Genomic DNA, 27,570 nt, shown 5'->3' with positions numbered 1-27,570 from the left:
AGACCATGTGCAATGTCTTGTTTGAGGTCTAGCCGAGTCTTTTCCATAGGGCCTAGGGGCACTCTTTCTTTGCATAGATCAAATCAGCAACCCATTTTTTTGGGCTAGAGCCATTCATGAGATTTTTTTCTTTGGCTTCAAGTGATGGGATAAAATATGCTTGTGGTTCTTATATGACTCCTTGGATTATCCTACTAGGTCATGTCAACCCCAAACACTATAGATGGCATCATTAGACAATGCATTGGATCCTTCTTAGTGATTGATTCTACAACAGATTCTTCTTCCTTTGTGACAAATAATTCTTCCTCCTCCCTCTCTACTTCCTCGTCTTGTCTTATGAAGATCTATTTGATCTTTAGCAGTTTTTCCTCTTCTTCTTTATGGAATTTATAGCCTATGTATCCATGGTTTATCTTGGTTTGTCTTTCTTTATGCTTTAGGGGTGGCCATTGAACTACCTTTTTCTTATTTACAATGCATTAATTAAATTATACGATCCTATCTTTTACGTAGATGCACTTTGTGAGCTAGCACACAAAGTTGTAAAAACACATGTTCTTTTTCTTGGTAGGTAAATTGGGAGAGCATTCTACATGTCTCAATGATGGGAAGGTGTGCGAAGCTTAAATTATCTTTTGGCTTCCAAATGGAAGATTACATTGTTTTTGTGCTTCCACATGTAGTACAATATTTCCATCCTTAACTGTGGCTAGGCAATGTGGAATGTGACAAATCATGGCTTAATATCTCCATGAATGTTAATACTAGTTTAATTGTCGATCCAAGATAGGCTTAGCAATGTAGTCCCAATTCCCAAGGCTAGTTTGACTTAGCTAAAGGAAAGATCACAATTATAGTTAATATTTCAAGTTTGTTTTTGTTCATTATCGTTTATATGTATCGATATCTCAATGATTATTGAATGTTTGAGGATTTATTTTTAAATTGACTTGGTTGTTGCCTTTTGCTTTGTAGGTTGTAGATTCTGAAAAGTTGTTGAATCCCATTTTGTCTGCAAGTGAAGTTCCAGGTGAGAAACTACAATTTGTACCTTCCCTCCTTTTCCATGAATTCTAGCATTTGTAATATTTGGATTGATATGCATGTCGTTGTGTCATCTATTTATTTATTAGACTGCATGGGATTCTTATACTGGGACTATGAAGATAATTGTATGCAATCAAATCATTTTTAACAAGATAATGCATATAATAAGGAAGATAATGTGCACAATGTACTAGACATGTGAATTATACGTCTATGTCAATTAAGGAAAATATTCTATAGAGTCTTTGAGCTTCTTTACACTTGTTTATACTAGAAAGGTGCAAGATAAAACATTAATAATCAATAAAGTAAAGAGGCAAAACCAAGTATCAAGAAAACTATATATCATAATTTATAATTTTTTCAGTGGTTTATTCCATCTTACACTTTATAGTTGGATTTGAATGAGATTTTATTCGCAATTCATATACAACTCAACCATACTATCATAATTTAGTGTTTATTATACATATGAGGTGGATTGTAAAGCTATCTAGAAAGCAATAGAAATATTTGAGTGTGTATTTCATTACAAATCAATAATGTACATTTACTTTAAGATTATCACTCCAGAACCCTGTTGCCTCAAATCTAGCAGGCCTTGTGAGGTAAGAGCCAGGTCTTGTTGCAACAATGAGTTAGATTGCCACTATCAATTCAACAATCTTCCTATTATTTAGTGGAATTTCATGAGGGAGGCTTCCCAGTGATTACCTAAAAGAATGTTCTAGGTTATAGGGTTCAAGGTGATATAAGTATAGGCTAGATGGAGATACTCAAAGATGGACAATGGCTTAAGACTGTTTAATAATGAATAGTGTATCATGCACCTAGACTAGCAACAACACATATGACCTAACATTTATTGATATGTAGCAACAAAGAAGTACCTCGGTATGTGAGTCAAATAAAGGGTTTACTAAAAGATTGGATTAAAAAAGGAATAAAGCAAACCCTCCAATTAAGCCTCAAGTTGAAGCCTTACTAGGGTTAGGGTTTCTAGGGCACAAAAATGTCTAGAGAGGGATGACGTTAGCCCTTTAAGGGAAGTTTTACCATGCAAAAGGCTAGATTTTTAGTTAAAAGGATCATTGGGGTAAGAATTAGGTTTTACTACCTCGAATGTCGACTTAATGAGTGTTTTAGCTAAGATGAATGTGCAAGTGCCTCTTTTGGAGTTGGCTAAACTTGAACACCAAAGAGGGAAAGTCAAGAAAGCATTTAACCTTGAAAAGGAGGCTGAAGACCCTCCAATGATTCTCCAAAATATGTATAATGATAGAAGGAATGGAGGGTACACACCTTTCTTGTTGTCCCGAGTGATAAATAATTAATTTTGCACAATTGTATGCTTGACACCCGTGCCTCTGCGAACGTAATGCATTTAAGAGTCATGAACCAATTGGAAATGGAAATCAATAGGCCATATAAGAATGTGTGTGGGATTGACTCAATGTCTATCACAGTGTATGGTCTAATAAATGACGTCAAGGTATTCTTGCTACTAACAAATATATTCCAGTATTGATGGATATTGTAGTCACAGATGTGCCAGATGCTTGGAGGATGCTCTTGTTTAGGAAATGGTGTGCCTCTACTTGAGGACATCTACAAATGCACTTATCATGTGCTACCATACCTACAGTAGATGGAGGACCATTTATCCTATATAGAGATCCACACATGCCTGAGCATGTGGAAGACACATAACCTTTTCCATTCCCTCAACCTATTGGACAATCCAAAGGTAACATATCTCTAAAAGGTCGACACATCAAACAAAAGGCCAAAAAAAATTCAAAGAGGTTAAATCATCAGGGAATGTGTTAATTTTGGTTAACAATTGTATGTTCTATGCTTGTAACGATTTCTTCAATGTCCTTTAGTTAGCCCAATAGCAATCACATTAATCATCACATTGACAGAAACTTTAGATAGAACATGAACAATAAAAGCAAAAGATGAGCCAAGACAAGTGAACACCAATATTTGGCGAGTGCTAGGGAAAAACCCCAAAGATGGGGAAACCCTTTAATCAATTCTTCTTATTATTATATCAAATGTTCAACAGAGAGAGAGTACAATAAAGTCAATATAGATTTGCCAATAGATGATCAAAACCACTATCCAAAACAACTCAGTGATTTCCCTGCTTCTAGATAGCAATAGTCAACAACCCTAACCAGAAAGTCAATCTTGGTCAACACAACAACAAACAGTCCAAAATGTAGCTTGGTCAAACCCAGTCAAATTCGACCTTCTTTGCTGGTCAAAATCAGCCCAAAACAACCAATAAAACAATGGTCAAACTTGGTCAAAGTCTGTACTTGTGTCTTGTGGCCAAGCCTGCAGTCAGCCCAGTCAACAAGCCCATAAAACCTCAGTTTATGTGCCAATTAATGCGGCCCTCCAAAACATAAATTATGGCACAAACAATGTAGTCAAAGGAGGTCAAAGTAGCCCTAGTCAACGCTTGTCAAGCCCAGATAGATCTTGAAATTCATCCTCTTTCAGCCACATGTGTGAGGGAAGAAGAGTTTCTCTTGCAATTTATACGACCCAATCAGACGACGAGAGAGAAATGATGAGTTGTGATGATGCCAAATGAGGTTTGAGGTCTCTCTTATTTATACAAGTCATCGAGGGTCAAAATACATGATCATTGGGCTCATGAGCCTACATGATGATGTGGCCAACCTTGACAATTTGCACATGTGTGGGCTTGACTTCAAAAACATATTTTTCCTTATCCAAATTTGATGATCTTTAGGTCAATTTTGGTCCTCTCGAAAAGAGGAATTCAATGCAATAATCATCTCCATCAAATGCACTGCCAAAGTGGAATTTGGCCCTAGTTTCCAATTTTAACGCTTCCTCTATTAATTTTAGGTATGTTCTATGCTTAGAGCAATTTACTTCAAATTTTCCATTTAGATCAATATCAATTCCAGAGTAGCAATCACATCAACATGATAGTAAAGTGCAGATAGAACATAAACATAAACATCAGAAAACAAGCCAAGACAGGAGGACACAAGATGTGGCGCCAGCTAGGGGCAAACCCCAATGTGGGGAAACCCTTGATCAATTCTTCTTATATTCTTCAATAGTTCAGCAGAGAGAGAGATAGTACGTATACATCAGAAGTCAACACTTTGACTTGACAAGATAGAAGATCAGACATCTAAGATCTTCACCATGAATATGACATAACGAGGTTGCAGATCTGATGACATGGACTGCAATTCTGAACTTAGGTGAATGCATACTTCTTCAACTCATTCTCCAAGGTGATTCCACCACCATGCTGCATCCAATGTAATGCTGCATCCATCGCTATGACAATAGCTCTGTCAACCTCTTATTGCAGCAACATTATACAACCCTCTAATAGTTTGAGATCTCAGCAGTATTATACACTACAACTCCATACATAATGCTAACGATCTGAGCCCTCAAATATCCATACGAAATTCACTGTGATGTTATGGCCTGCGGCCTAACACATAGTCTTCAGGCAACATATTCATTGTTATTGTTCCTTCCCATAGTGACCCAAAACAGTAGCCACAAGCACCTCCTTACAACAGATCTTCTTCTCTTTAAATTGACCTCAGGAACAATACTAACATGCCCAAACAGTTATGCTGCCTTCTACAACAATGTGACAATATCACAGATCCTCTTCTGTAATGTAATTACCCTTGCTGCAGTTTAGTTGTAGCATCTAAGGGTTCTTTCATATATAGATAAGGGCTCCTTCAATTAAGGCTTTCCTCCTTTATTTGCTGCAGCCAAGATGTACTCCTTTAGGACTGGGACAAGGGTAGCACTAGCCCTACTTTGACAGCGAAAGAGGGCACACCTAAATGCAACTTAAACTCCTTGATTGGTAAAGGATGGAACCTCCTTATTGGACTGTGACTAGGGCAGATAGGAGCCTCATCAAACTGCGGATTAGGGCTCCTAGATTAGGTTGAGTATAAGTGACCCTCGACTGCGTTTAGACTGCGGATTAGATCCCTTTGTTAGACAACATATAAATCTCTTCCTTGACTGCATCTAGGGCACGCTAGAACGCCAACTCATGACATCGTATAAACCCTCATTGACTGCGGCTTTGAGTAGCATATAGAAGGTCGGATCTTGCTGTGGAGATACTCTCCTTGACTGCATCCTAGATGACTTCTATGACTCCTCCAGGACAACGTTTAGGTCACATAAGGATCTTTGCGTTTAGGGCAAATTGACAGCATTAGAACTTCTCCTTGCTGCACTTACAGAAGCCTCCTTCATGACTGCGTTGAGGTCTTTCTTTCATGACTGCTAGGGTAGCGTTAGGGATTCTCATTAGGGCATTGTTAGGGCTTCATTAGGGCAGCATTAGTGCTTCTCCATTAGGGCAACGTAGAGCCTAGGGCAGTCCCTCTAGATCTCTCCTTCATCAAAACCAAAAACATAAACGAATCGAGATCACAAGAGTGTCTATCAAAATGACTTGAAGACCACCTCTATTTATAGTAAACCGTTGAGGACAAGTGGGTGGCAATTTAGTTGCTAGCCAACCTTGACGAATTGTCACATAACACAAATAAATTCATATCTCCATGAATGCATGTCAGAATTAGATGATCTTTAGATCAATCCTACACCTTCGACGAGAGGAATCCACGAAAAAAATCAACTGCCATAAATAAGAAGACCCACATGGAGTTTGGGCCCTAGTTGCCAATTTTAACACTACCTCTCAACTAGGGAGAACTCCATTTGCTAATCCATCTACCAGTCCATACTATCTATGCCATCAGTGCCCTGCATTGCTTTGCTCTGCTCTGTTGAACTATGAAGAAGAAGAAGTGATCGAGAATGTATCATACCATTCTCTACTGACCCGAAGTCAGTCCCATTGTTAGCTCTACTACAAGCTTTAGCAGTTGAAGGTCAATTTTCGGGTTTGGTAGTTGGTTTTTGCTGAAAAAGAGCTTGCAACTGTCGTTCTCCTCCTTCTCCTTCGGTTTCTTCACACCCTAATAACCTCCGCTGTCTTTGTTTCTCTGCAAAAATCTTCATTCCTCGCCTTTCCCTATTCCCCTGCTTAATTCTTTTTACCTCGTCATTTCTGTTTTCTTCATAAAACTCTTTCATTTCCGATTAAAACCCCAAAACCAGGCAGAGCCCTTGTTCAAGCTCCAGCCACTAAGCACAAAGCGCAGGTATTTCATAAGACCTAACCATATAACCATGGCGCGCTCGGCCCCCATTGCAGTCGTTGATTTGTCGCGATCAGATCTAATGGTACCCGTCATCGTAGCCCGCGCACTAAACCTCGTGCACTTTCCTTATCAACCGACCGTCCATCACTAGATCAACGGTGGATGCTTCCCCTGATCGCGCAACTTGCGTGCATTTTAACCCGCAGGGGCGGTGGTTTCTCGTTGCCACGTGTCATAAATCTGTTGGATCGCACACTGTTATATGGAAACCGCCTGGCACAGAAAGCGGTGCAGGGAAAACCGCTCGCCCGTGAAACCACCCGTCCTGTACGTCCTCCCGCGTGTTAATGTTCGCGCACCTTCCGCTTGCGATCGCCGTCGGATCTGGCGCGTCAAGATCCGACGGCCCTTGTTGCTCCCGTGCATATGTCTCCTGATAGCTCCTTCTAACGCGATCTCCACCGTCTGATTGTTTAATCTAACGACTAATGTTTATTTGCCTTCTGCTCATGCTTTCGCCATGATTTTTTAGCTCCTTTGACTATTTGGAGCTCTCGATGGACAACAACGATCAATTACCTGTACCCGGCACATTTAATCTGCAACCAACTGCATTTAAAGAAGAGCATGGCCGAGAGAAAAATAGACGACTTTGGGCAGATAACAACATTTATCAGTTATGGGTTTGTATCAGTCAGTACTCCCCCTGATCAGAGAAGGACAACAGAGCATCAGAAAAGGTCGATTTGTCCATTAAAGACAATCAAATCGTAGCAGAGGCCCATATCAGATTGTAAATGTGGTTGGTGGTCCATTATGACCCCTCCACGCATAGTTTAGCAGAGATCTTTTGTAATTAACCTTCATATATACCCAGAAACAGAATGTAAAAGAGATTGATGAGTGTTATTTTGTTGTAAAATTCAACTTCTAGAGATTGTAACTACTGTGATACCTGCAGCGTCTGGTCTTCATTTTCAGCTAATGCAAGCTTCTTTTGCTATTGATTGCTCACTTTCCACTTCTTCTTCTTTCTATGCCTGTTATGTATTTGTTAATGTGCTGTAGATGTTTAGCATTAGAGGGGCTGTCATCCCACCTCTGTGTTTGAATCTAGCTGTATCATTGAATTTGTATGCAGGTTTCTGTTATTTTAATGCAGAGAGTTGTCATCCTGTCTGTGTATTAGGAAACAAATTTACAGACCTTTTTAACTGGTTGCAGCCGGCCATCACAGGGTCCTGTGCATCTGCTGGTGTGGTCAGTCTTCTCCATCATCACATTTTCTTTAAAACTGTGAGTAATTGGTGGTCTAAAGCCTTGTAGTCTGGGGGTGTTCACCCATGTCTGGGGTTAAGCATAGTAAAAGTGGTTATCTGACTTGAATATGCAGCATTTCTTTCATTCATCCACCATTTTTCCAACATTTTTGTTGAGTTTGTAATGTTCCCGAGCATCTCTGACATACAACCTAGGAGAGTTTCTTGGGTTGATAACTTTAATTGGCACCGTTGCCTGGGAGAGGAGAATCGAAGCTTAGCTTCCCTGGGAGAACGACACAGTTCCAAATTTTGATGATAGACAAGGTCTGGACACATAATTTGGTTGTAATCATCTATGTGGCGACTCCACATTGCAGTTCTGGTGCAGTTGGTGAGGCATGTTTGGTGAAATACTTAGAAACCATCAGCTGAATCAGTGCCTGATCTTGAGAAGATCGTTCAGCAGAAGAAAATATCGAAGTAAGGAGCACCAGGATCAGGTAAGCCTTAAAGTTCCATGTATCTCTGTTAGTGAATGTCACCTTCAGAGATTCATTTAGCTCCTTAGTCATTCATTTCCCTTTCGGACCTCAGTTGAAAGAAGCATTCCCTGCTGTCCGTAATATTCATCTGTTTCTGCTATTCCATTCATTGATTCATTCCACTCAGTCCATCGGTATCCTTTTACCCTACCTCAGTCATGGCAAGCCAACAAGCCCTCACAAAGATAGAAAGAATAGTTGTTGCTAGGTATGGACCCTTAGGCTTGCCTACCCTTTTGAATGCCATGCCTGCAGGAGATTATCAAGAATTTATGCCAAAGTTTACTGGTGCAGAAGGAGTATCAGTAGAAGAGCACCTCGAATCTTTTTATTGTTATGTTGATAATCTAGATATTAATGAAGAGTATGTCTGGATGAGGGTTTTTGTTCAAAGCCTAGATGGGGAAGCTAGAAAATGGTTTAGAGATTTACCCCCTAGGTTTATAGCAGATATTGAGGCCCTAGATGATGTATTCTTAAAGCACTGGGGGAATAATAAAGATCTGCTCTGTTATCATTCTGAATTTAGGAACTTGCAGTGAGAAGATGGTGAGATGCTGTTTGATTTCAATATCAGATTCAATTATATGTATAGCAGAATGCCAGCTGAAGTAAGGCCCACCCATTTTTTTTCCATGATAACTTATGCTAATGCCTTCGATTCTTAGTTCTGCCTGCTGTTAAGAGATAGAAGATGCACTTCTTTCGCCAATATGCAAAACGCAGCCTTTGAGGTAGAAGCAAACATCATTGCTGCAGAAAGACTCGAAGGTGATGATGAAAGCAGAAGACAGGGAGGTGAATCCTCATCATCCTATGATTCTGAAATAGATGAATTGGCTAGGATGATTGAGTTTTTAGCCTCTGAAGTTTCCAAACTAAAGGATGAGCAGCATTTTGAAGAAGCAGGAGCTCATTGTTCCTTTTCTCTCCCAACTCCAAATCCACATGAAGGAGCACAGGAGAAATTGCAGATTTTGCAGAGAAATAAAGTTACAAATGAAGATAAAGGGGTGAAGACCCTTTTACAGAATATAGTCATGAAAGATGAACTATTAGAAGAGGAGGAGGTCCATGGTTTGGAAGGTGCTCCTTTCCTAACCAGAGCTGCATATGAAGAAGCATTATCCATAGGTACTGCTTATCAATTTGTTGTACCTGCAGAACAACAAGTTTATCAGCAGCAGCAATCAGCAGAAAACCCCTTCATCCTCTAAGAATCTATTCCCGAAGCCAGCTCATCTTCGCATGGCTATGCAGATCTGCAAATTAGCCAGCCTTCTATCATCCCCGGCCCAGTGATCAAAGAGGGAGAAGAAAGCTCCCCATCATCTTTTGTCCCTTTGCCTGCTCAAATGACAATCCCTCACAGTTGCCCCTTGAACACTGAGGCAGGAAATAGCTCTATTCTCAAGGCTGAGACTGATCACCTCAGTTTTGATTTTCTAAAACCTGCTCAGATGGCCTCCACAAAGAATGAAAGGGCAGCTTATCAGATGACAGAGGAAGAGGATGCTCAATCTTGGAACTCCTACTTGGATGTGGGCTGTTTCAAGAAAAATGGAGTAAATAACGTCCCTGTGTCCCCTGCACAAGAATACAGTGGTGCATCTTTTATATTTATTGTGCAGGCTAAAGAAGACACAGACAAGTACATGGCAACAATGGTTATTCAGCAGGTGTATAGAAGCTCATATAAAGAACATCCAAGGAGGAGAGCACACAAAAGGGAGATGAAATTTGATCCATATCTGCCTATTAAGCTCAAATGTCCTAAACTCTTTGAGGTAGAGGATCAAATAAATCATGTTTTGCAGCTCTATGATGAAGGGGCCGAGAGCAGGAGAAACAACTTTGGGTGGCCCAGCAGATGGGCAGTTAAAAAAAAAAAAGTTTTAAGTTTCCAGGCCTTAATGATTGTAAGCAGTGCTTTTTTTTTTTTTTTTTTTTTTTTTTTTTTCAGTTTTTAAAGCAGACTTGGTGTGACTCCATGCCCAATGGATACTAGGCAAATGCTTTTAAGCTGGTTTTGTATGAAGGCATTGTTCTGCAAGGTTCTTGAGACCTCACAGGGAGGATCTCATCCGCAGAAGGAGCTAGTGTTAGCTCTGCTACAAGCTTCAATGGTTGAAGGTCAATTTTCGGGTTTGGTAGTTGGTTTTTGCCGAAAAAGAGCTTACAGCTGTCGTTCTCCTCCTTCTCCTTCAGTTTCTTCACACCCTGATAACCTCCACTGTCTCTGTTTCTCTGCAAAAATCTTCATTCCTCACCTTTCCCTATTCCCCTGCTTAATTCTTTTTACCCCATCATTTCTGTTTTCTTCATAAAACTCTTCCATTTCCGATTAAAACCCCAAAACCAGGCAAAGCCCCTGTTCAAGCTCCAGCCCCTAAGCGCAAAGCGTAGGTATTTCATAAGACCTGACCATATAACCATGGCGCTCTCGCTCCCCATTGCAGCCATTGATCTTCCGCTATCAGATCTAACGGTCCCCATCGCCGTAGCCCACACACTAAACCTTGGTGCACTTTCCTTATCATTTGATCATCCATCGCCAGATCAACGGTGCATGCTTCGTGATAACACCCATATAAACGAGAGTGTCTCATACCACTCTTACTAATTCGAAATCAGTTCCAAATAGAGAGAGAGTGTATCATACCACTTTTATTGATCCGAAATCAGTTCCAAATAAAGAGTGTGTCATACCACTCGTACACCAATCTCATCTACTTATCTGTAATCACTTGCTTTCGTAGCTTTTGCAGCTCTTCCAATTCCAACTGTTAGCTATTGATCCGAAATCAGTTCCAAATAAAGAGAGTGTGTCATACCACTCTTATTAATCCAAAATCAGTTCCAAATAAAGAGACTGTGTCATACCACTCTTACTGATCCGAAATCAATTCCAATTGATCCCAAATCAATATCATCCTAGCATAGTCAGTATGGTAGCTACACCATGTGTCCATTGGTACTACTATGGTTCCTATCCTCTTTTCCCTACTCATTGGCCAGATGAGAGGTACTTCCCATGAGTCCCAGACTGCATGGGTAGGATGTCTCAGCAAGAGAAGGATGAACCACTCATCTTGCCTACATGTCGCGAGGGGGTATCCCAGGGGAAGGCTGAACCATTCACCCTATAATTGTATCTTGGCAGGAGAAGGATGGACCACTCATCTTGCTTACATAGGAGACCACTAGGGGAACGCTGAACCACTTATCCTATGGTTGCTCATCGCTCCAAGAAGTACCCCCAAGTCCCTTGGAGCTCCCAGAGCTTAATGTCCATATTATACTGGACCTTCAGGAGAGAGTCTCTCCATGACTCCTAGTTGTTCTCGGAAAGTCAAGAATTTGACCTTTCCCAGGGGCTTCATCTAAATATCGGTGACCTGCACATTAGTCCCAGAGTGATGGAGCCTTCTTGCTCCCCATTGTACCATATCCTAGATAAAGTGGTAACTGATGTCTATATGCTTGGAGTGATCATAGAACATAGGACTCCTCAACAATCGAATCCTCCTCTGGTTGTCACAGAAGATCACGATGGTATCCAACAAGGTCTAAATAGCTCACTAAAGAGCTTCCTCACCCAGACAGCTTCACAGGAGGCCATAATCATAGCTATGTATCCAACCTCATCAGTACTCAAAGCAACTGACTTCTGCTTCCTGCTCATCTAGGATATCGAAGCAGAACCCAAAGAGAACCAACACCCAGAAGTGCTCTTGCGATCCTCCATATTGCCTGTCTAATCAGCATCAAAATAACCATGCAGCCTCACAACTCCAATAGTGTATCTCAATCCATGAGAGATTGTACCCTGAAGATATCTTAAATGGTTCTTGGCACCAATCCAGTGAGGCTCAACCATATATCAACTCAACATGCTAACTGCAAAACATATATCTAGACGAGAGTTCACCAAGAACATCAATGCTAGTATGAGTTTATGAAACTCAAAGGCATTTCCCAAATCAGGTCCGGCGTCACTACTGCATAACTTCTTAAAGTTAAGCTCCATTGGGGTAGTCACGGGCTTGCAGTTCACCATTCCAAATCTAGAATCCAACTCCCTCTTACTTTTGTAAATGAGAGGGTCTGTACCTGCTAGAAAGAGATCGTCCACATAAGGTACCAGTATGAGAGGTCTATCATCCACAAACTTAAAGCAATGGTTTGGATCGGCTTCACTCTTAGTGAATATTAGCTTCATCAGATAACTGTCAATCCTCTCACACCAAGTTCATGGTGCTTGCTTTAAATCATAGAGAGCTTTCCTTCACCTACATACATGAGATTCCCGATCATGAATCTCAAACCCCTCGGCTTGTTCCACATCAAAGGTCTAGCTATTACATGAGGGGAATGATCCCCTTGTAAGATTTCCTTTGTTACATCTCGGACATGTACCTTCATGCTCTTCCTTGAATTCAGGCATCCTTGTCATCATCCGACTTACATCGGGTAGGGCCTTACAATGAAGATGGTGCCATAGAAGAGATGTGTCACATGACATGGTCCCCATTGGACTTCCTGCAACTTGATACAAATTTCCAACTCTGAACCCATGGGTAAAAGCATCTTGAAAATTTCTTTTCCAAACACATGTCTTTCCATCGATGAATGCCAGCTTGAAACGTTTGACTTCCATTGCCGAAATGGACACCAGGTTCTTCTTGAGATCAGGTATATAAAGAGCTTCTTGTAACTGAATCGTGCTACCCTCATTCAATTGAAGGGTAGCATTCCCTACATCCTTTCCAGGATAGGTGACATCATCTCCAAGAATAATCTCCACGATTGTCCCCTTCTCTATCAAATTAGAGAGTGCTTCCTAGTATTCAATGAAGTGCCTTGAAGCACTACTATCAATAAGCCAAATTCCCAAAGAGTCAAGAGGACAAGTAGTGGAGAGAGCCAATATAAGATAATACTCCTTTTGCTTATCAGAAACAACATTTGATTCTTCATACCTGGATTTCATTGCTTTCTTGAAGAGTTGGTCATTTCCTTGATGACCTGCATTCCTTTTTCCTTTGTCATTGTACTTGCCATTCCTCCGATCTTGGAATGATTGTTATCATCATCAAGTGATGTGTCCCTTCTATTTGGACACCCCTTCGCATAATGGCCAGACTCATTGCAAGCAAGGCATTTGCCTTTCCTTCCACCTTTGGATCCAGATTTCCCATTGAAGTGACCTTTTGGTAGGCCACCAAATGCTTCCGCTGTGCCACTCTGATAGCCTTCTTTGCTTCGACTTCACCCTTGGTGAATTTGAAGTGGGATGAGGAACCCATTGAGCCTTTTGTCCTTTCCAACTGCCTTCGGTGATTGCTCTTTCACTCTTGCTTGGGCTTTGTCTTCACCTCACCTCTGATACCATGTTAATTTTAGGTATGTTCTATGCTTAGAGCAATTTACTTCAATTTTTCCATTTAGCTCAATATCAATTCTAGATTAGCAATCACATCAACATGATAGTAAAGTGCAGATAGAACATAAACATAAACATCAGAAAACAAGCCAAGACAAGAGGACACAAGATGTGGTGCCAACTAGGGACAAACCCCAATGTGGGGAAACCCTTGATCAATTCTTCTTATATTCTTCAATAGTTCAGTAGAGAGAGAGATAGTACATATACATCAGAAGTCAACACCTGACTTGACAAAATAGAAGATCAAACATCTGAGATCTTCACCATGAAGATGGCATAATGAGGTTGCAAATCTGATGACATGGACTGCAATTCTGAACTCAGGTGAAGGCATACTTCTTCAACTGATTCTCCAAGGTGATTCCGTCACCATGCTGCAACCATGCTGCATCCATCGCTACGGCAATAGCTCTATCAACCTCATATTGCAGCAGCATCATACAACCCTCTAATAGTTTGAGATCTCAGTAGTATTGTATACTACAATTCCATATATAATGCTAACGATTTGAGCCCTCAAATATCCATACGAATTTGAATGTGATGTTATGGCCTGCGACCTAACACATCGTCTTTAGGCAACATATTCATTGTGCTTGTTCCTTCACACAGTGACCTAGTCAGCCTACAAACAACAGTCACAAGCACCTCCTTACAACAAATTCATTTTCTATTTAAATCGACCTCAGGAACAATACTAACATGCCCAAACAATTATGCTGCCACCTACAACAATTTGACAATATCACAGATCCTCTGCTATAATGTAATTACCCTTACTGCGGTTTAGTTGTAGCATCTAAGGGTCCTTTCATATATAGATAACGGCTCTTTCAATTAAGGCTTTCCTCCTTTATTTGCTGCAGCCAAGATGTCCTCCTTTAGGACTGGGACAAGGGTAGCACTAGCCCTACTTTGACAATGGAAGAGGGCACACCTGAGTGCAGCTTAATCTCCTTGATTGGTAAGGGATGGAACCTCCTTATTGGATTGCGGCTAGGGCAGATAAGAGCCTCATCAAACTGCGGATTAGGGCTCCTAGATTAGGCTGCATATGAGTGCCTCTTGATTGTGGATTAGATCCCTTCCTTGGACAACATATTAATCTCTTCCATGACTGTGTCTAGGGCACGCTAGAACACCAGCTCATGACATTGTATAAACCCTCATTGACTGCATCTTTGAGTAGCATATAGAAGGCCATATCTTGTTGCGAAGATACTCTCCTTGATTGAGTCGTAAATGGCTTCTATGACTCCTCTAGGACAATGTTTAGGTCACATAAGGATCTCTGCGTTTAGGGCAAATTGACAGCGTTAGAACTTCTCCTTGCTACACTTATAGAAGCCTCCTTCTCACTGCGTTGAGGTCTTTCTTTCATGACTGCTAGGGCAACGTTAGGGCTTCTTCATTAGGGCAACATTAGAGCTTCTCCATTAGGACAACGTGGAGCCTAGGCACTCCCTCTAGATCTCTCCTTCATGAAAACCCAAAACATAAATGAAGAGAGATCACTAGAGTGTGTGTCAAAATGACTTGAAGGCCACCTCTATTTATAGTAAAACGTTGATGACAAGTGGGGGGAAATTTGGTTGCTGGCCGACCTTGACGAATTGTCACATAACTCAAATAAATTCATATCTCCATGAATACATGTTGGAATCTAATGAGCTTTAGATCAATCCTACACCTCTCGACGAGAGGAATCCACGAAAATATCAGTTGCCATAAATAAGAAGACCCACATGGAATTTGGCCCTAGTTGCCAATTTTAACACCTTCTCAACTAGGGAGAATTCCACTTTCCAATCCATCCATTATCATGCCATCCTGTCATCATGTACCATCTCTCCATCTCATCTCAACTCTATTGAACACTGATGTAATAATGAAGATGAATCAATCGAGAGTGAGTCATAAGACCTTGCCACTCTCCATTGACAAAAGTTAGTCCAGGGGTAGAACCCGAATTGGATTTGATCCCAGATCAAGTTGTTGAACGCCATGCATCCTAGGCATAGGGAGTACCTCAATACACAATGCGTCCATCTGTAGTGCTATGGTCCCTATCCACTTTTCCCAACTCATTGGGGAGATGAGAGGTACTTCCCAAGAGTCCCAGACTACATGGGTAGGATGTATGCTAGGGTTTCCGCAAGAGAAGGTGAACCACTCATCCTGCTCATATGCCATATGAGAAGGTGAACCACTCACCCTATACACATCATACCTATAGGGGAAGGTGAACCACTCACCCTATGGTCGCACATAGCTCCAAGAAGTACCCCATGTCCCTAGGAGCTCCTAGAGAGCAATGTCCAACTCAACCGGGACCCTCATGGGAGGGTCCTTCCACGACTCCAAGTCTCTCTCGAAAGGTTAAGAATTTGACCTTCCCCAAGGGCTTCATGAGAATGTCAGCAATGTGCCCATCAGTCCTGATGTGTTGGAGCCTTATTGCTCTCTGTTGTACCATATCCAGGATAAAGTGGTACCTAATGTCAATATGCTTGGAGGCGTTGTGGAACAAGGGATTCTCTGAAAGGAGAATCCCACTCTTGTTGCTGCAATAGTTCACGATGGTATCCAAGATGTGCTCAAATAGCTCATTGAAGAGCTTCCCCAACCAGACAACTTCACAATAGGCCATACTAGCATCAATATATTCGGCCTTGGTGTTGCTTAAAGCAAACGATTTCTGCTTCCTGCTCATCCATGAAATTGAAGCAGATCCCAATGAGAAGCAACATCTTGATGTGCTCTTTTTATCTACCACATTGCCAGACCAGTCAGCATCAGAATATCCATGTAGCCTCAAACTCCTGGCAGTGTATCTCAGTCCATAGTTGATTGTGCCATGAAGGTATCTCAAGAGATTCTTAACAACAATCCAATGTATGTGATGAGGCGCAACCATAAACTGGCTCAAAGTATTCACAACAAAGCATATGTCTTGTTGGGAGTTTACCAAGAACATCAGGGAAGTTGTCGATACTCGAAAGGGTTTGCCAATTCGGGTCCAACAACGCTTCCACATAGCTTCTTGAATTTGAGTTCCATCGAAGAAGATACAGACTTGCAATCCACCATCCCACATCTCTCTAGCAGCTTCACAATGTATTTTCCTTGAGAAAGGAAATTTTCGCCTGGCTTTTACCAGACCTCCAAGCCTAGGAAGTAATGCATCAGACCTAGGTCCTTCATCTCAAACTCGAAAGTAAACTCCCTCTTGCATTGATAAATGAGAGGGGCTACACCAGTCAGAAAGAGATCATCAACATAAAAGACCAAAATAAGAGGCAAATCCTTTTCAATCTTGAAGAATAGGTTAGGATCAACATAGTTCCTTGTAAATCCCAACTTCATGAGATAACTATCAATCCTTTCATACCAAGCTTTAGGGGCTAGCTTCAACACATAGAGAGCTTTCTTTAACCTGCATACATGTGTCCTTCAATCTTGTATTTCAAACCCTTGAGGTTGCTCCAAGTAGACATCCTCCTTAAGCGAGCCATGCAAGAAAGCAATTTTGACATCCATTTGATGTAGGCTCCATCTTTGATTGCATCAAAAGAAATAATAGATTGGATAGTGGTATATTGGACAACCAGTGCAAATATCTCGTCATTGTCCACTCCTTCCTTTTGAGAGAAGCCACGAGCAACCAACCTGCCTTGTATTTTTTAGCACTTCCATCAGCTCCATGTTTAATTTTGTAAAGCACCACGTCCCAGACATCATTCTTCATGATCGATTCATATTCCTCATTTATCATATCTTTCCATACTTTGGTGCTTTACAGCTTCTTCGAACGTGCATGGTTTAGCTTGAACAATAGTACTCATGGTAGCCAAGTACCCTTGATACCTGTTCGGTTTCTTACTTTCGTGAAATGTCCCTCTTGGAGCAATATGTCTTTCAGCATCTTCGAGAGTATCTTTGAGCCATAGTGGTCTTTTCCTTGAGGTAGAGGGATCACCAAGAGGTGGATCAATAGGATCCATCAGACCATCAACATAGGGCATAGGTTCATCTGTCGGAGGTTCATCCTATTTTTCGGCAGCATTATTGTCCTTGGGATAGGGAGATCGCTGGCTTTCCCAAAGGCAGTTTCTTCATCAAATTTGACATCACAACTTACTTCCACATCTCTTTGACTAGGCACATAGATTCTATATGCCTTTCAATTTTCACTGTAGCCGACAAATATACCTTTACTTCCAGAAGCTTCCAACTTATTTCTTTTCTCTTTAGGCACATGAAAATATACCAGACAACTAAAGACTCTAAAGTGAGAAACATGAGGTTTCTTACCAGTGAAGACTTCTTCGGGTGTCTTGAAATCCAATACTTGCAGGCTCCTATTTTGAACATATACGACCGTGTTGGTAGCTTCTCCCCACAAGAATTTCGGTAGACCTTGATCATGGAGCATGAGACAGGTGGCTTCCATGATTCTTCGATCCTTCCTTTCAGCAACTCCATTTTGCTCAAGAGTGTATGGAACAGTTGTATCCCTCTTAATGCCAACCTCTCTGCAAAAGTCATTGAATTCATTTGATTCATATTCAGTTCCATTGTTGGTCCTCAATATCTTGATCTTCTTTCCTGTTTGATTCTCCCCCAATGCTTTGAAAGAACGAAACGATTCGAACACTTCATCCTTCCTCTTCAAGAAATAGATCCATGTTTTGCGTGAGAAGTCATCCACAAAGATTGCATAATATGTGTATCCTCCCATTGAGGTTAGGGCAAGGCACCAGATAGGTCAGAATGGAACAATTGAAGAATATCTGTTATCTTGCTTTCACTACAAGGGAATTGTCCCTTTGTATGTTTCCTAACTGCACAACCCCGACAAACACTTTCATGGTTCATTTTAAACTCGGGCATACCTGTGACCATCTTCCTTACCCCAGGTAAGGCTTTGTAATGCAAGTGGGAGAAACTTTGGTGCCATAGCTCAAATTAAAGAGAAGTATCCCTAAGGTCTTCCACCAAACTTTATAGAGACCATTAACCCTAAATCCAAGAGTAAATGTATCTTTATGGTTTCTTTCTCAAATACGTACCTTTCCATCAACGAATGCTACATTGAAGCCTTTGTCTTCCATTGCAGAAGTAGATACCAGGTTCTTCTTCAAATCGGGCACATACAACACATTTTGTAGGTGAATGCTTTGACCTTGATTCAGGTGAAGAGTGATAGTACCTATCCCCTTCACAGGGTAGGTGGCATTATCTCCAAGTACAATCTCTAAATTAGTCTTCTTAATCAAATTTGAGAGGGCCTCTTTGTATTTAGTGAAGTGCCTTAAGGCTCCCGTTGCACAAAATTTCTCAAAGTTCCAGGGAAGCAAAAGTACAATTTTTTCCAACAGGATCAGATCATTTATCAACAATTTATGTATGATTGTGAACACATTATCCAAATTATGTAATGTAAATGATGCTAGTAAGACCATGAATGTATGTAACAACCTAGGTAAGTCTATTGTCTTAGCAAGAGTTTCATCTTAGGAGATTTTTTGTCTGATTGATTCATTTGTGTTTCTAAACATGGATGGTCGATAAAAATTTTCCCTCCAACCTCACCCCAAATTTAGGGTGGAATTCTTCATCAAAGTTTTAGGTGAGTCATAGTGTTTTAGTCGAGTCTTATGTAAAAGTGATTTGGGAATAATTTAAGTTAGTTGGCCAAATTATTTCATTACAAGTCACTTGGTCTACTAAATCATGTTGTGTCGCAGATTGAGTATGTAATTTAAAGGTCTAATCCGAACGGGTATTCCCCCTTTGAGGGTTGAATTGTAAAAAATCTTATGTAAAAAATATTTTAATTCATGGTCTCTCATATTTAGACACCATGGTTAAAATATTAGAGGGTGGAAAAAAACATTAAATCCCCTCAAGTGTCAATTAATTAATTTTTTTGGCAAAAATAATTAAATCTTAAGCCAAAAAATTAATTAATTAGAGTCAAATTAAAATGTCTTAGGAAAATTAAATTCTCCAAGTGAAAAAATTCGTGGGTCTTAAAAGAATTAATTTTTAGAGGTCCTTCACCAAGGGAATATTGGATATTTCAAGAAAAATTAAACCCTTGGACCTTGGTGTTTAAGTCAAAATCAAAATTTTGAGGAAATTAGCTCAAAATAATTAATTTTGAGCTAATAAAAAATGGAATTAAATGATAAATCCGAAAATTCTTCAAAAATAAAAATTCAACAGGTAAGATTTAAAGATGGTCAAGTTTTTTTCGACGACCAAAATTATTTTGACAAGGATCAAGCAAACTTGCCATTATTTTTCCACTTGGAGGATTTATCTATAAATTAGAGAGTCATTTTAGTCTCTATCCATCTGATTTCTGGTTAAAAAATTGTTGCTGAAGCATTGATGTAACACTATTGTCCCGCTGGGAACTTTTATTTCTATCATAATAAGGACTTTTGGGTCAGTTCAAGGTGTTCAATGTTCGTTGATTTGTGGAATGCATTAAGATATTCCGACACAGGAAATAGTTAAGTATAACTTGGTCTAGTGTAGAGTTAGGTAAAGTGTGTATCTTTGCTATGTACTTTTGTAACTTACAATCCGACGGTCATGATATGTTCTAGACATGAAGTGATCTGACAGTTCATTCTCTCCTCGGTAGGGGAACCGTTCATGAGAAAAGCTTATGTAGCTTTTCATTCTTTTATTAATAAATTGCCTGAAGTTGCCGCATTGGCTTAGACCGTGGATTGTTTCCCTCTTTGAGGGTTTTAACCATGTCAAGAATATTGGTGTATTAATCTGTGATCTGTTTGTGAGCGGTGTCCTTTAGTGTTCTATTTGAGTAACTTACCCTGTAAATTCCTACATGGTATCAGAGCTATTTCAGGGCTGCATCCGTTGGTGATTTAAATCTGAATCCGGTACAACTACATCTGACTGTCATTTCCTAGATCTTCTGTTTCTGACTGCTTTCGGGCCGAGAAGAATACTCTATTGTGTTAGGAGCATCTATTCCAGTGAAGAACCCCTTTCGTTTCACGTGAAAAGGTTTATGATAGCCCTAGCTACGTCATTTTTAAGATCTGGAGGTATACAGTCTTTACTTGCAGTTCTAGCTATTCATCTTTGTGTTTATTTCGGTTTATTTAGCTCTCTATTTTTATTACCAAATTTGTACCTTTCATTTCTGCGTATTCTCTTTGCCCCGTGACTCTGTGCGATCTGGGCAAATTAGAAACAGAAATGAATGATTTTTCTCATGTGTATGCTTTTTTTCGCCGCACCTTAGTGTGATCTCGGAAAATCAAAACATTGAGGAAAATATTTAGTTTCCAACTAAAATTAACTTCAAGCCGTAAGGTTTGTATTTTTTTGTATGTCCGTGTTGGGTTTTGTAGTTTTTGTTTTGTAGGCAAAGAAAGAGTTTTTTTCAAGTAAGCACGCACCCCAAAACTTTAGTGACTAAAAAAAATAAAAAAACCCCCCTTTCCTCTTTTCCAAAAATTACTAACTTTTTAAATTTGCTCACATGGTCCAAAGTTACTTTATGAGAATAGAGGTCTTGAGTTCAAGTCTTTCTTTTTGTTGAGTTACTTTTTCAAAAAGCACATGTAATTTATGTTTTAAAGTTACTTTATGTAAAAATGTTCTCACCCATTATAAAAAGTGAGTCACTTATCATTCTAAAGTCTCTTTATCTTTTATTTAAGTTACAATTTAGTAGGTAGCTCATAAAGTACCTTTGTAAAAGTGACTTTCACTTATTTATAAAAGTGAGTCACATATATATATATATATTTTTTTAAAGTGAGCTAATTAAATTAAGTTTGGAAGCGGGGGGGATTTTTTTAAATATAACATTATCATTCATTTTCGCACATTCACGCACTTTGTCGGCATCTTCAACAACTTTTCTTCAAAAAGCCATAACTTCTTCATCTAGAAGTCGTTTTTTTTAATCAGCCTAATTTTTTGATATCTTTCCATTGGAACACTTAGTTTCAGCATTTACAGCGTCAGTTTCTATTAAAATGGAAAGTCCATGCCAAGTTATTCTTGACAGCGCCAACTACTTCCAATGGTGGTCCTACATTGTGGATTTACTTAGAAGTAAAGGTGTTTACAGAATAGCCTTAGGCCAAGAAACCAAACCTCAAGATGAAGATAAGGCAGCGAAATGGGAAAATAGGCAAGATCAAGCACATGGGTTGATAGGGATGTCTATTTCTCCAGACCTTAGATTCCATATCGTGGAACTTGATACTCCTAATGAAGCGATGAAACAACTCACTAAAGTTTTTGGAATTAAAAATGAAATTAGAGCCCATCAACTCGAAAATGAGCTGCTTACATTGGACCCCAATAATTTTTCTTCCATTGAATATTTTTTGTTCAAGTTCAAAACCCTTAGACTTCTCTCAGAAGATGGTAGCCTTATCTATTCCATTCTTACTAAGTTGGGACCAGCTTACTATGTGTTTGTTTCCACCTTCCATTCTACTAGAGAAGCCTTTATTTCTCGAGGACAAGACTACAAATCCCTCTCTTTTGATGCCTTTTGTGATTCTTTAGTAAGAGAACAAGAAAAGCTCTTATATCTTGGTCTTCTTAATCATGGAAACTCTTTTAAGAAAGCCTTAGTCGTCCAGTAGCAACCAAATTCAAAGAATCTTAAGAAGTAGTATCCTAAAAAGAATGGTCCTAAACCAAACAAGGGTCCTAAGCAATTTCAGTCTCAAAATGATAAGGGAAATAAAAACAAACGGAAGAACACTTATAGACATTGCCACTTTTGTAAACGAGATGGTCACTTAGAATCCAAATGCTTTAAGTAGATGGAAGCCTTGAAAGAAGCAATGAAGAAGCATAACATCCATTTGGAGCACTCTTCAACTTCAACTTCATCTTCAGGAATAGCACTTTTTGCATGTGGTTGTCAAGCATCTCGATCTGGTTATGCACTAAATGTATCTTCTTCTTCTCATTCTCATGAGTGGCTCATTGATTCTGGAGCTTCTTATCACATGGCCAAAAACAAAGCCATGTTTTCTTCTTTAAATGATTGTAACACCAAAAATATATATGTTGGTGATGATAGATCTCTTATTGTTGTAGGGACTGGAATTGTTCATCTAGACAATGGTCAATTTAATGATGTATTGTGTTCCAACCTTATCCTGCAACCTTCTACCTATATATCAGATAACTCATTCAGGTGAAGGTAAAATCGTTGAATTTTCAATTCACAATGTTGTAATTAAGGACCTAAGAGATCCTAGACAGATTTTAGCTACTGGCATTGCTGATGATTCTACAAGGTTGTATAAGTTTAACAACTTTGGGTCATCAAATCTTCCCTCGGTATTTGTTGCTCATAATGATGAAGTGAGCAAACTTTGGCATGAGCGATATGAGCGATTTGGTCACTTAAACTATCTCTCCCTTCAGAATCTATGTAAAGAAAATATGGTGACAGGTCTTCCAATGGTATCTTGCAGAGATGGTGTTTGTTCCAGATGTGTACTTGGAAAACATCATCGGGATAGTTTTGAAAAACGTGCCTCTTGGCACGCCTCAACCCCTTTACAGCTTGTGCATAGTGATTTATGTGGTCCACTTCCAGTTGTTTCATTCTCTGGCTACAAGTATTTCTAAACTTTCATTGATGATTTCTCCAGACGCACTTGGGTATACTTCTTAAAATTCAAGAGTGAATTATTTAACATGTTCTTGGCCTTTAAGGCCTTTGTTGAAAAACAATCTAGACATCAAATTCTTAAGCTAAGATCTGATAATGGTGGAGAATATGTTAACAACAAAATTCATCAACTTTTGCACTGAGAACGGAATTCAAATGCAACATACTGTTCCATATACTCCACAACAAAATGGTATTGCTGAAAGGAAGAATCTAACCTTAAAGGAAATGGCTAATTGTATGCTTCAACCTATAGGACTTAGTCTTAATTTTTGGGCAGAAGCAATTAACTATGCAAATTACATAGTAAATCGCACACCTACTAAGGTTTTAAAGAATGTCACTCCAAAAGAAGCATGGAGCTGAATTAAACCAGATGTAAATCACTTTTGTGTTTTTGGAAGTGAAGCATGGGCCCATATTCCTGATGAGAAACATAAAGCTTTAGAACCTAAGAGTGAAAAATGTATTTTTGTTGGATATTCTGAAGATGTCAAAGGATATAGACTTATTCCACTTAAGTCCAAAAATGTTATCATTATAAGAGATGTAAAGATTGCTGAAAATATATCAGCCTACGAGCCTAGTTCGGCGGATGTGCCACCTCTCTCTATCCCTTCTATTTCTGAAAATATTTCTTCTTCAGATGATGACAACGAGGATGACAATCCTCCCCCACCTTCTCAGGATCCTCCTTCAACTCCTCAACTTTCAAAATGGGTCTGTGCTACTTGGGATGCAGCAAGTGCTCTTGCTGGTGATCCTACAGATTAGCGACTTACACGTTCTTAGTTCGATAGAGCCTCTTCTTTACTGGCTCAAGCTTCAGCGAATTATGATCTTGACACCTTTGGAAAAGCTTCAGGCCATCCAGATTGGGACACAGGTATGAATGAAGAATATCATTCATTATTGGCAAATGATACATGGGATTTTGTTCCTCTTCCAGAGGGATGAAAACTTATTAGATGCAAATAGGTTTACAGAACCAAGTTTGGACTAGATGGAAAAGTTGATAAATATAAAGCTCGTCTTGTTGCTAAGGGTTTTTCACAAGTTGAAGGAATTGACTATACTGAAACCTTCTCCCCTGTTTCCAAAATGAACTCTACCCGCCTTGTTCTTTCCCATGCTGCCTCTTTCAAATGGGAAGTCCATCAGATGGATGTTAAATCTGCCTTCTTGCATGGGGACTTGCATGAAGAAATCTATATGGAACAACCTATTGGCTTTATACAAACAGACTCCAGCCTTGTATGTCAGCGTAAGAAATCCCTTTATGGTCTCAAGCAAGCCCCTCGGGCTTGGTATGCCAAAATGGATAGCTTTCTTTTAGAAACTGGCTTTTCTAAGTGTCATTCTGACAATACTGTGTACACCAAGAAAGTGGGCAAGTCTCTTATCATTCTTGTTCTTTATGTTGATGATCTTATCCTTATTGGTAGTGATCCCAACCTTATAAACCATGTGAAGTCCAACCTTAAAAAGAAGTTTGAAATCACAGACTTAGGACACTTGCATTATTTTCTCGGTCTTCAAGTCTTGCAATCCAAGGAAGGTATTTCCCTTTCCCAGTCCAAGTATGTCTGTGATATTTTATGCCATTTTTCACATGGAAGACTGTAAGCCAGCCTCTTCTCCCTTTCAGTTTGGAGCCAAACTTTCATTCACTTGTACTTCCCCTGAAGTTGATGCTACCTTATACTGTCAACTTGTAGGAAAACTTTTGTATTGACCCATACTCGTCTTGACCTTTCCTTTGTTGTTGGCCTTATTGCTTGGTTTATGCAAAACCCACATGAAAGTCATTGGAAAGCAGCTAAAAGAATACTTCGTTATGTTTGAGGTACAGTTCAGTTTGGGATTCATTACAGTACACAAGCATCTCCTCTATTGGTTGGTTTCACTGATTTCGATTGGGCTGGTGACCCTAATGATCAGAAGTCTACTGCAGGTTATGTGTTCACTCTTGGTTTAGGACTTATTACATGGGCTTGCAACAAAGTGCCATTTCTCTTTCTTCAGCAGAAGCAGAGTATTGTGGTGCCGTAGAAGCTAGTAAGGAAGCCCTGTGGCTTCGTCAGATCCTGCCAGAGTTTGGCTTTCAACAGCAGCATCCATGTTAAAATTGGAAACTAGGGCCAAACTCCATGTGGGTCATCTTATTAATGGAAGATGATATTTTTCTTGGACCCTCTCATCGAGAGGTGTAGGATTGATCTAAAGATCATCCGATTCTGATAAGTATTCATGGAGATATGAAATTATTTGTGTTATAGGACAAATCGTCAAGTTTGGCCAACAACCAAATAAACCCCACTTGTGCTCAATGTTTTCGTATAAATAGAGGTGGCCTTGAAGTCATTTTCAACACACTTGGGATCTCTTCCTCTCTACTTGTCTTTGGGTTTTAGTAGGAGGAGAGATCCTAAGGGATAACGCTGCCCTATTCTAGAGGGCAGAAGCTAGAACTGTCGCGAATGGTCGGAACAGTGGGAACTGTCGAAACTGCCGAGAACTGCTGGAACTGTCGGGAACTGCCGGAACTGGCGGGAACAACCGTGAACTGGCGGGAACAGCCGGAACTGGCGGGAATAGCCATGAATTGTCGGAATTGCTGGGAACACCCAGAACAACTGAAACTGTCGGGAACTGTCGGAGCATATATCTTCGAAGCAGAGTAGCATGCAAGGGACAACTAACTAACATTGGGACAATTGTATGGTACTTAGCAGAAAATAAACCAAGCATGCAATATTACAGCTAGCATGCAAGGGACATCTAACATTGGGACAGTTGTATGGTACTTAGCAGCAAATACACCAAGCATGCAATATTACAACTATCATGTAAGGGACAACTAGCATGCCACAGCAAGCATGCTAAGGACAACAAGCATGCTAGGGACAACAAGCAAACAAGGTGCAGTTAGAGCATAGGTCGGTACAACAACATGGTGTAGCAATGGCACATAATGTAGTACAGTGATGGGTATAGTCATGATTAATGGAGCATGATGAGATGCAACATAGTGATGATGGGTGCAACATGGTGCAGCGTGGTGAGGTGCAGCATAATGACGAAATGCAGCACAACGATAGGTGAAGGAGTCACCTTCGAGAATCAGTTGAAGCAACATGTTTTCAACTAATCTCATGTATCATCTTCTTAGAGATGATCTATGCTCTTATCTAGATAATTCAAAGTGTTGACTTCTATTGTAAACGTATTATCTCTCTCTCTCTGCTGAACTATTGAAGAACATATAAGAAGAATTGATCAAGGGTTTCCCCACATTGGGGTTTGTCCCTGGCTAGCGCCACATCTTATGTCCTCTTGTCTTGGCTTGTCTTTTGTGATTTATGTTTATGTTCTATCTGTAGTTTACTTTAATGCTGATGTGATTGCTAATCTGGAAAAGATATTGAGCTAACTGTGAAAATTGAAATAAATTGCTCTAAGCATAGAACATACCTAAAATTAACATTGTATCAGAGCTGAGGTGAAGACAATGCCCAAGCAAGAGTGAAAGAGCAATCACCGAAGACAATTGGGAAAGGACAAAAGGATCAGTGGATTCCTCATCCCTCTTGAAATTCACCGAGGGTGAAGTCGAAGCAGAGAATATTATCAGAATGATGTAGCGGAAGTTTTTGATGGCCTACCTAAAGATCACTTCATTGGGAAGTTCGGATTTAAGGGTGGAAGGAAAGCCAAATGCCTGGGTTGCAATAAGTTCGGCCGTTATGTGAAGGAGTGTCTGAATGGAAGAGACACATCTCTTGATGAAGATAACAATCATTCCAGGGACATCTTCAATGATTAGAGGAATGACAGGTAATGCAGGTCATCAAGGAAATGGCCGACTCTTCAAAGAAAGCAAGGAACCTTAGGTATGAAGAATCAAATGTTGTTTTTGATAAGATAAAGAAGCGTTATCTTGTATTGGCCCTCTCCTTTAGATTCTTTGGGAATTTGGCTTATTGATTGTAGTGCTTCAAGGCACTTCATCGAATAGTACAGTGCACTCTCTAATTTGGTAGAGATGGAAACAATCGTGAGATTATAATTGGAGGTGATGCCACCTATCCCAGAAAGGGTGTAGGGAATTTTACCCCTCAATTGAATGAGGGTAACTCGATTCATTTAAAGAATCTCTTTTATGTACTTGATCGCAGGAAGAACCTGGTGTCCATTTTGGCAATGGAAGTCAAAGGTGACAGGGTGCACTCATCGATGGAAAGGTACGTGTTTGAAGATAGAATTTTCAAAGATGTTTTTGAGTTCAAGGTTGTATCAAGTTGTAGGAAGTCCACTGGGGACCATGTCCATTGACACATAGCACCAGAAGTTTGTG

General features: G+C 39.9%; 1 protein-coding gene across 7 annotated transcripts in view; it reads left to right on the top strand.

Annotated features, from left to right (window-relative positions):
- Nucleotides 1-27,570, top strand: part of LOC149224631 (uncharacterized) — a 447,397-nt gene that overhangs the window by 261,194 nt on the left and 158,633 nt on the right. For 6 of the 7 annotated variants that reach the window (XM_089386200.1, XM_089386201.1, XM_089386199.1 and 3 more), the window contains exon 4: nucleotides 979-1,033. In XM_089386200.1, coding sequence (XP_089242326.1) covers nucleotides 979-1,033 — 55 coding nt within the window. Of the gene's footprint in view, nucleotides 1-978; nucleotides 1,035-27,570 lie in introns of all 7 variants that reach the window. The other variant, XM_089386203.1, reaches the window with a different exon arrangement.

This window comes from Pinus tabuliformis, chromosome Q (assembly GCF_031772625.1).
Source record: "Pinus tabuliformis cultivar Carrire ecotype Pingquan chromosome Q, CPIR1, whole genome shotgun sequence".
NCBI lineage: Eukaryota > Viridiplantae > Streptophyta > Pinopsida > Pinales > Pinaceae > Pinus > Pinus tabuliformis.
Note: the sequence above shows the minus strand (reverse complement) of the source record. Positions and strands in the feature narration are given on the sequence as shown.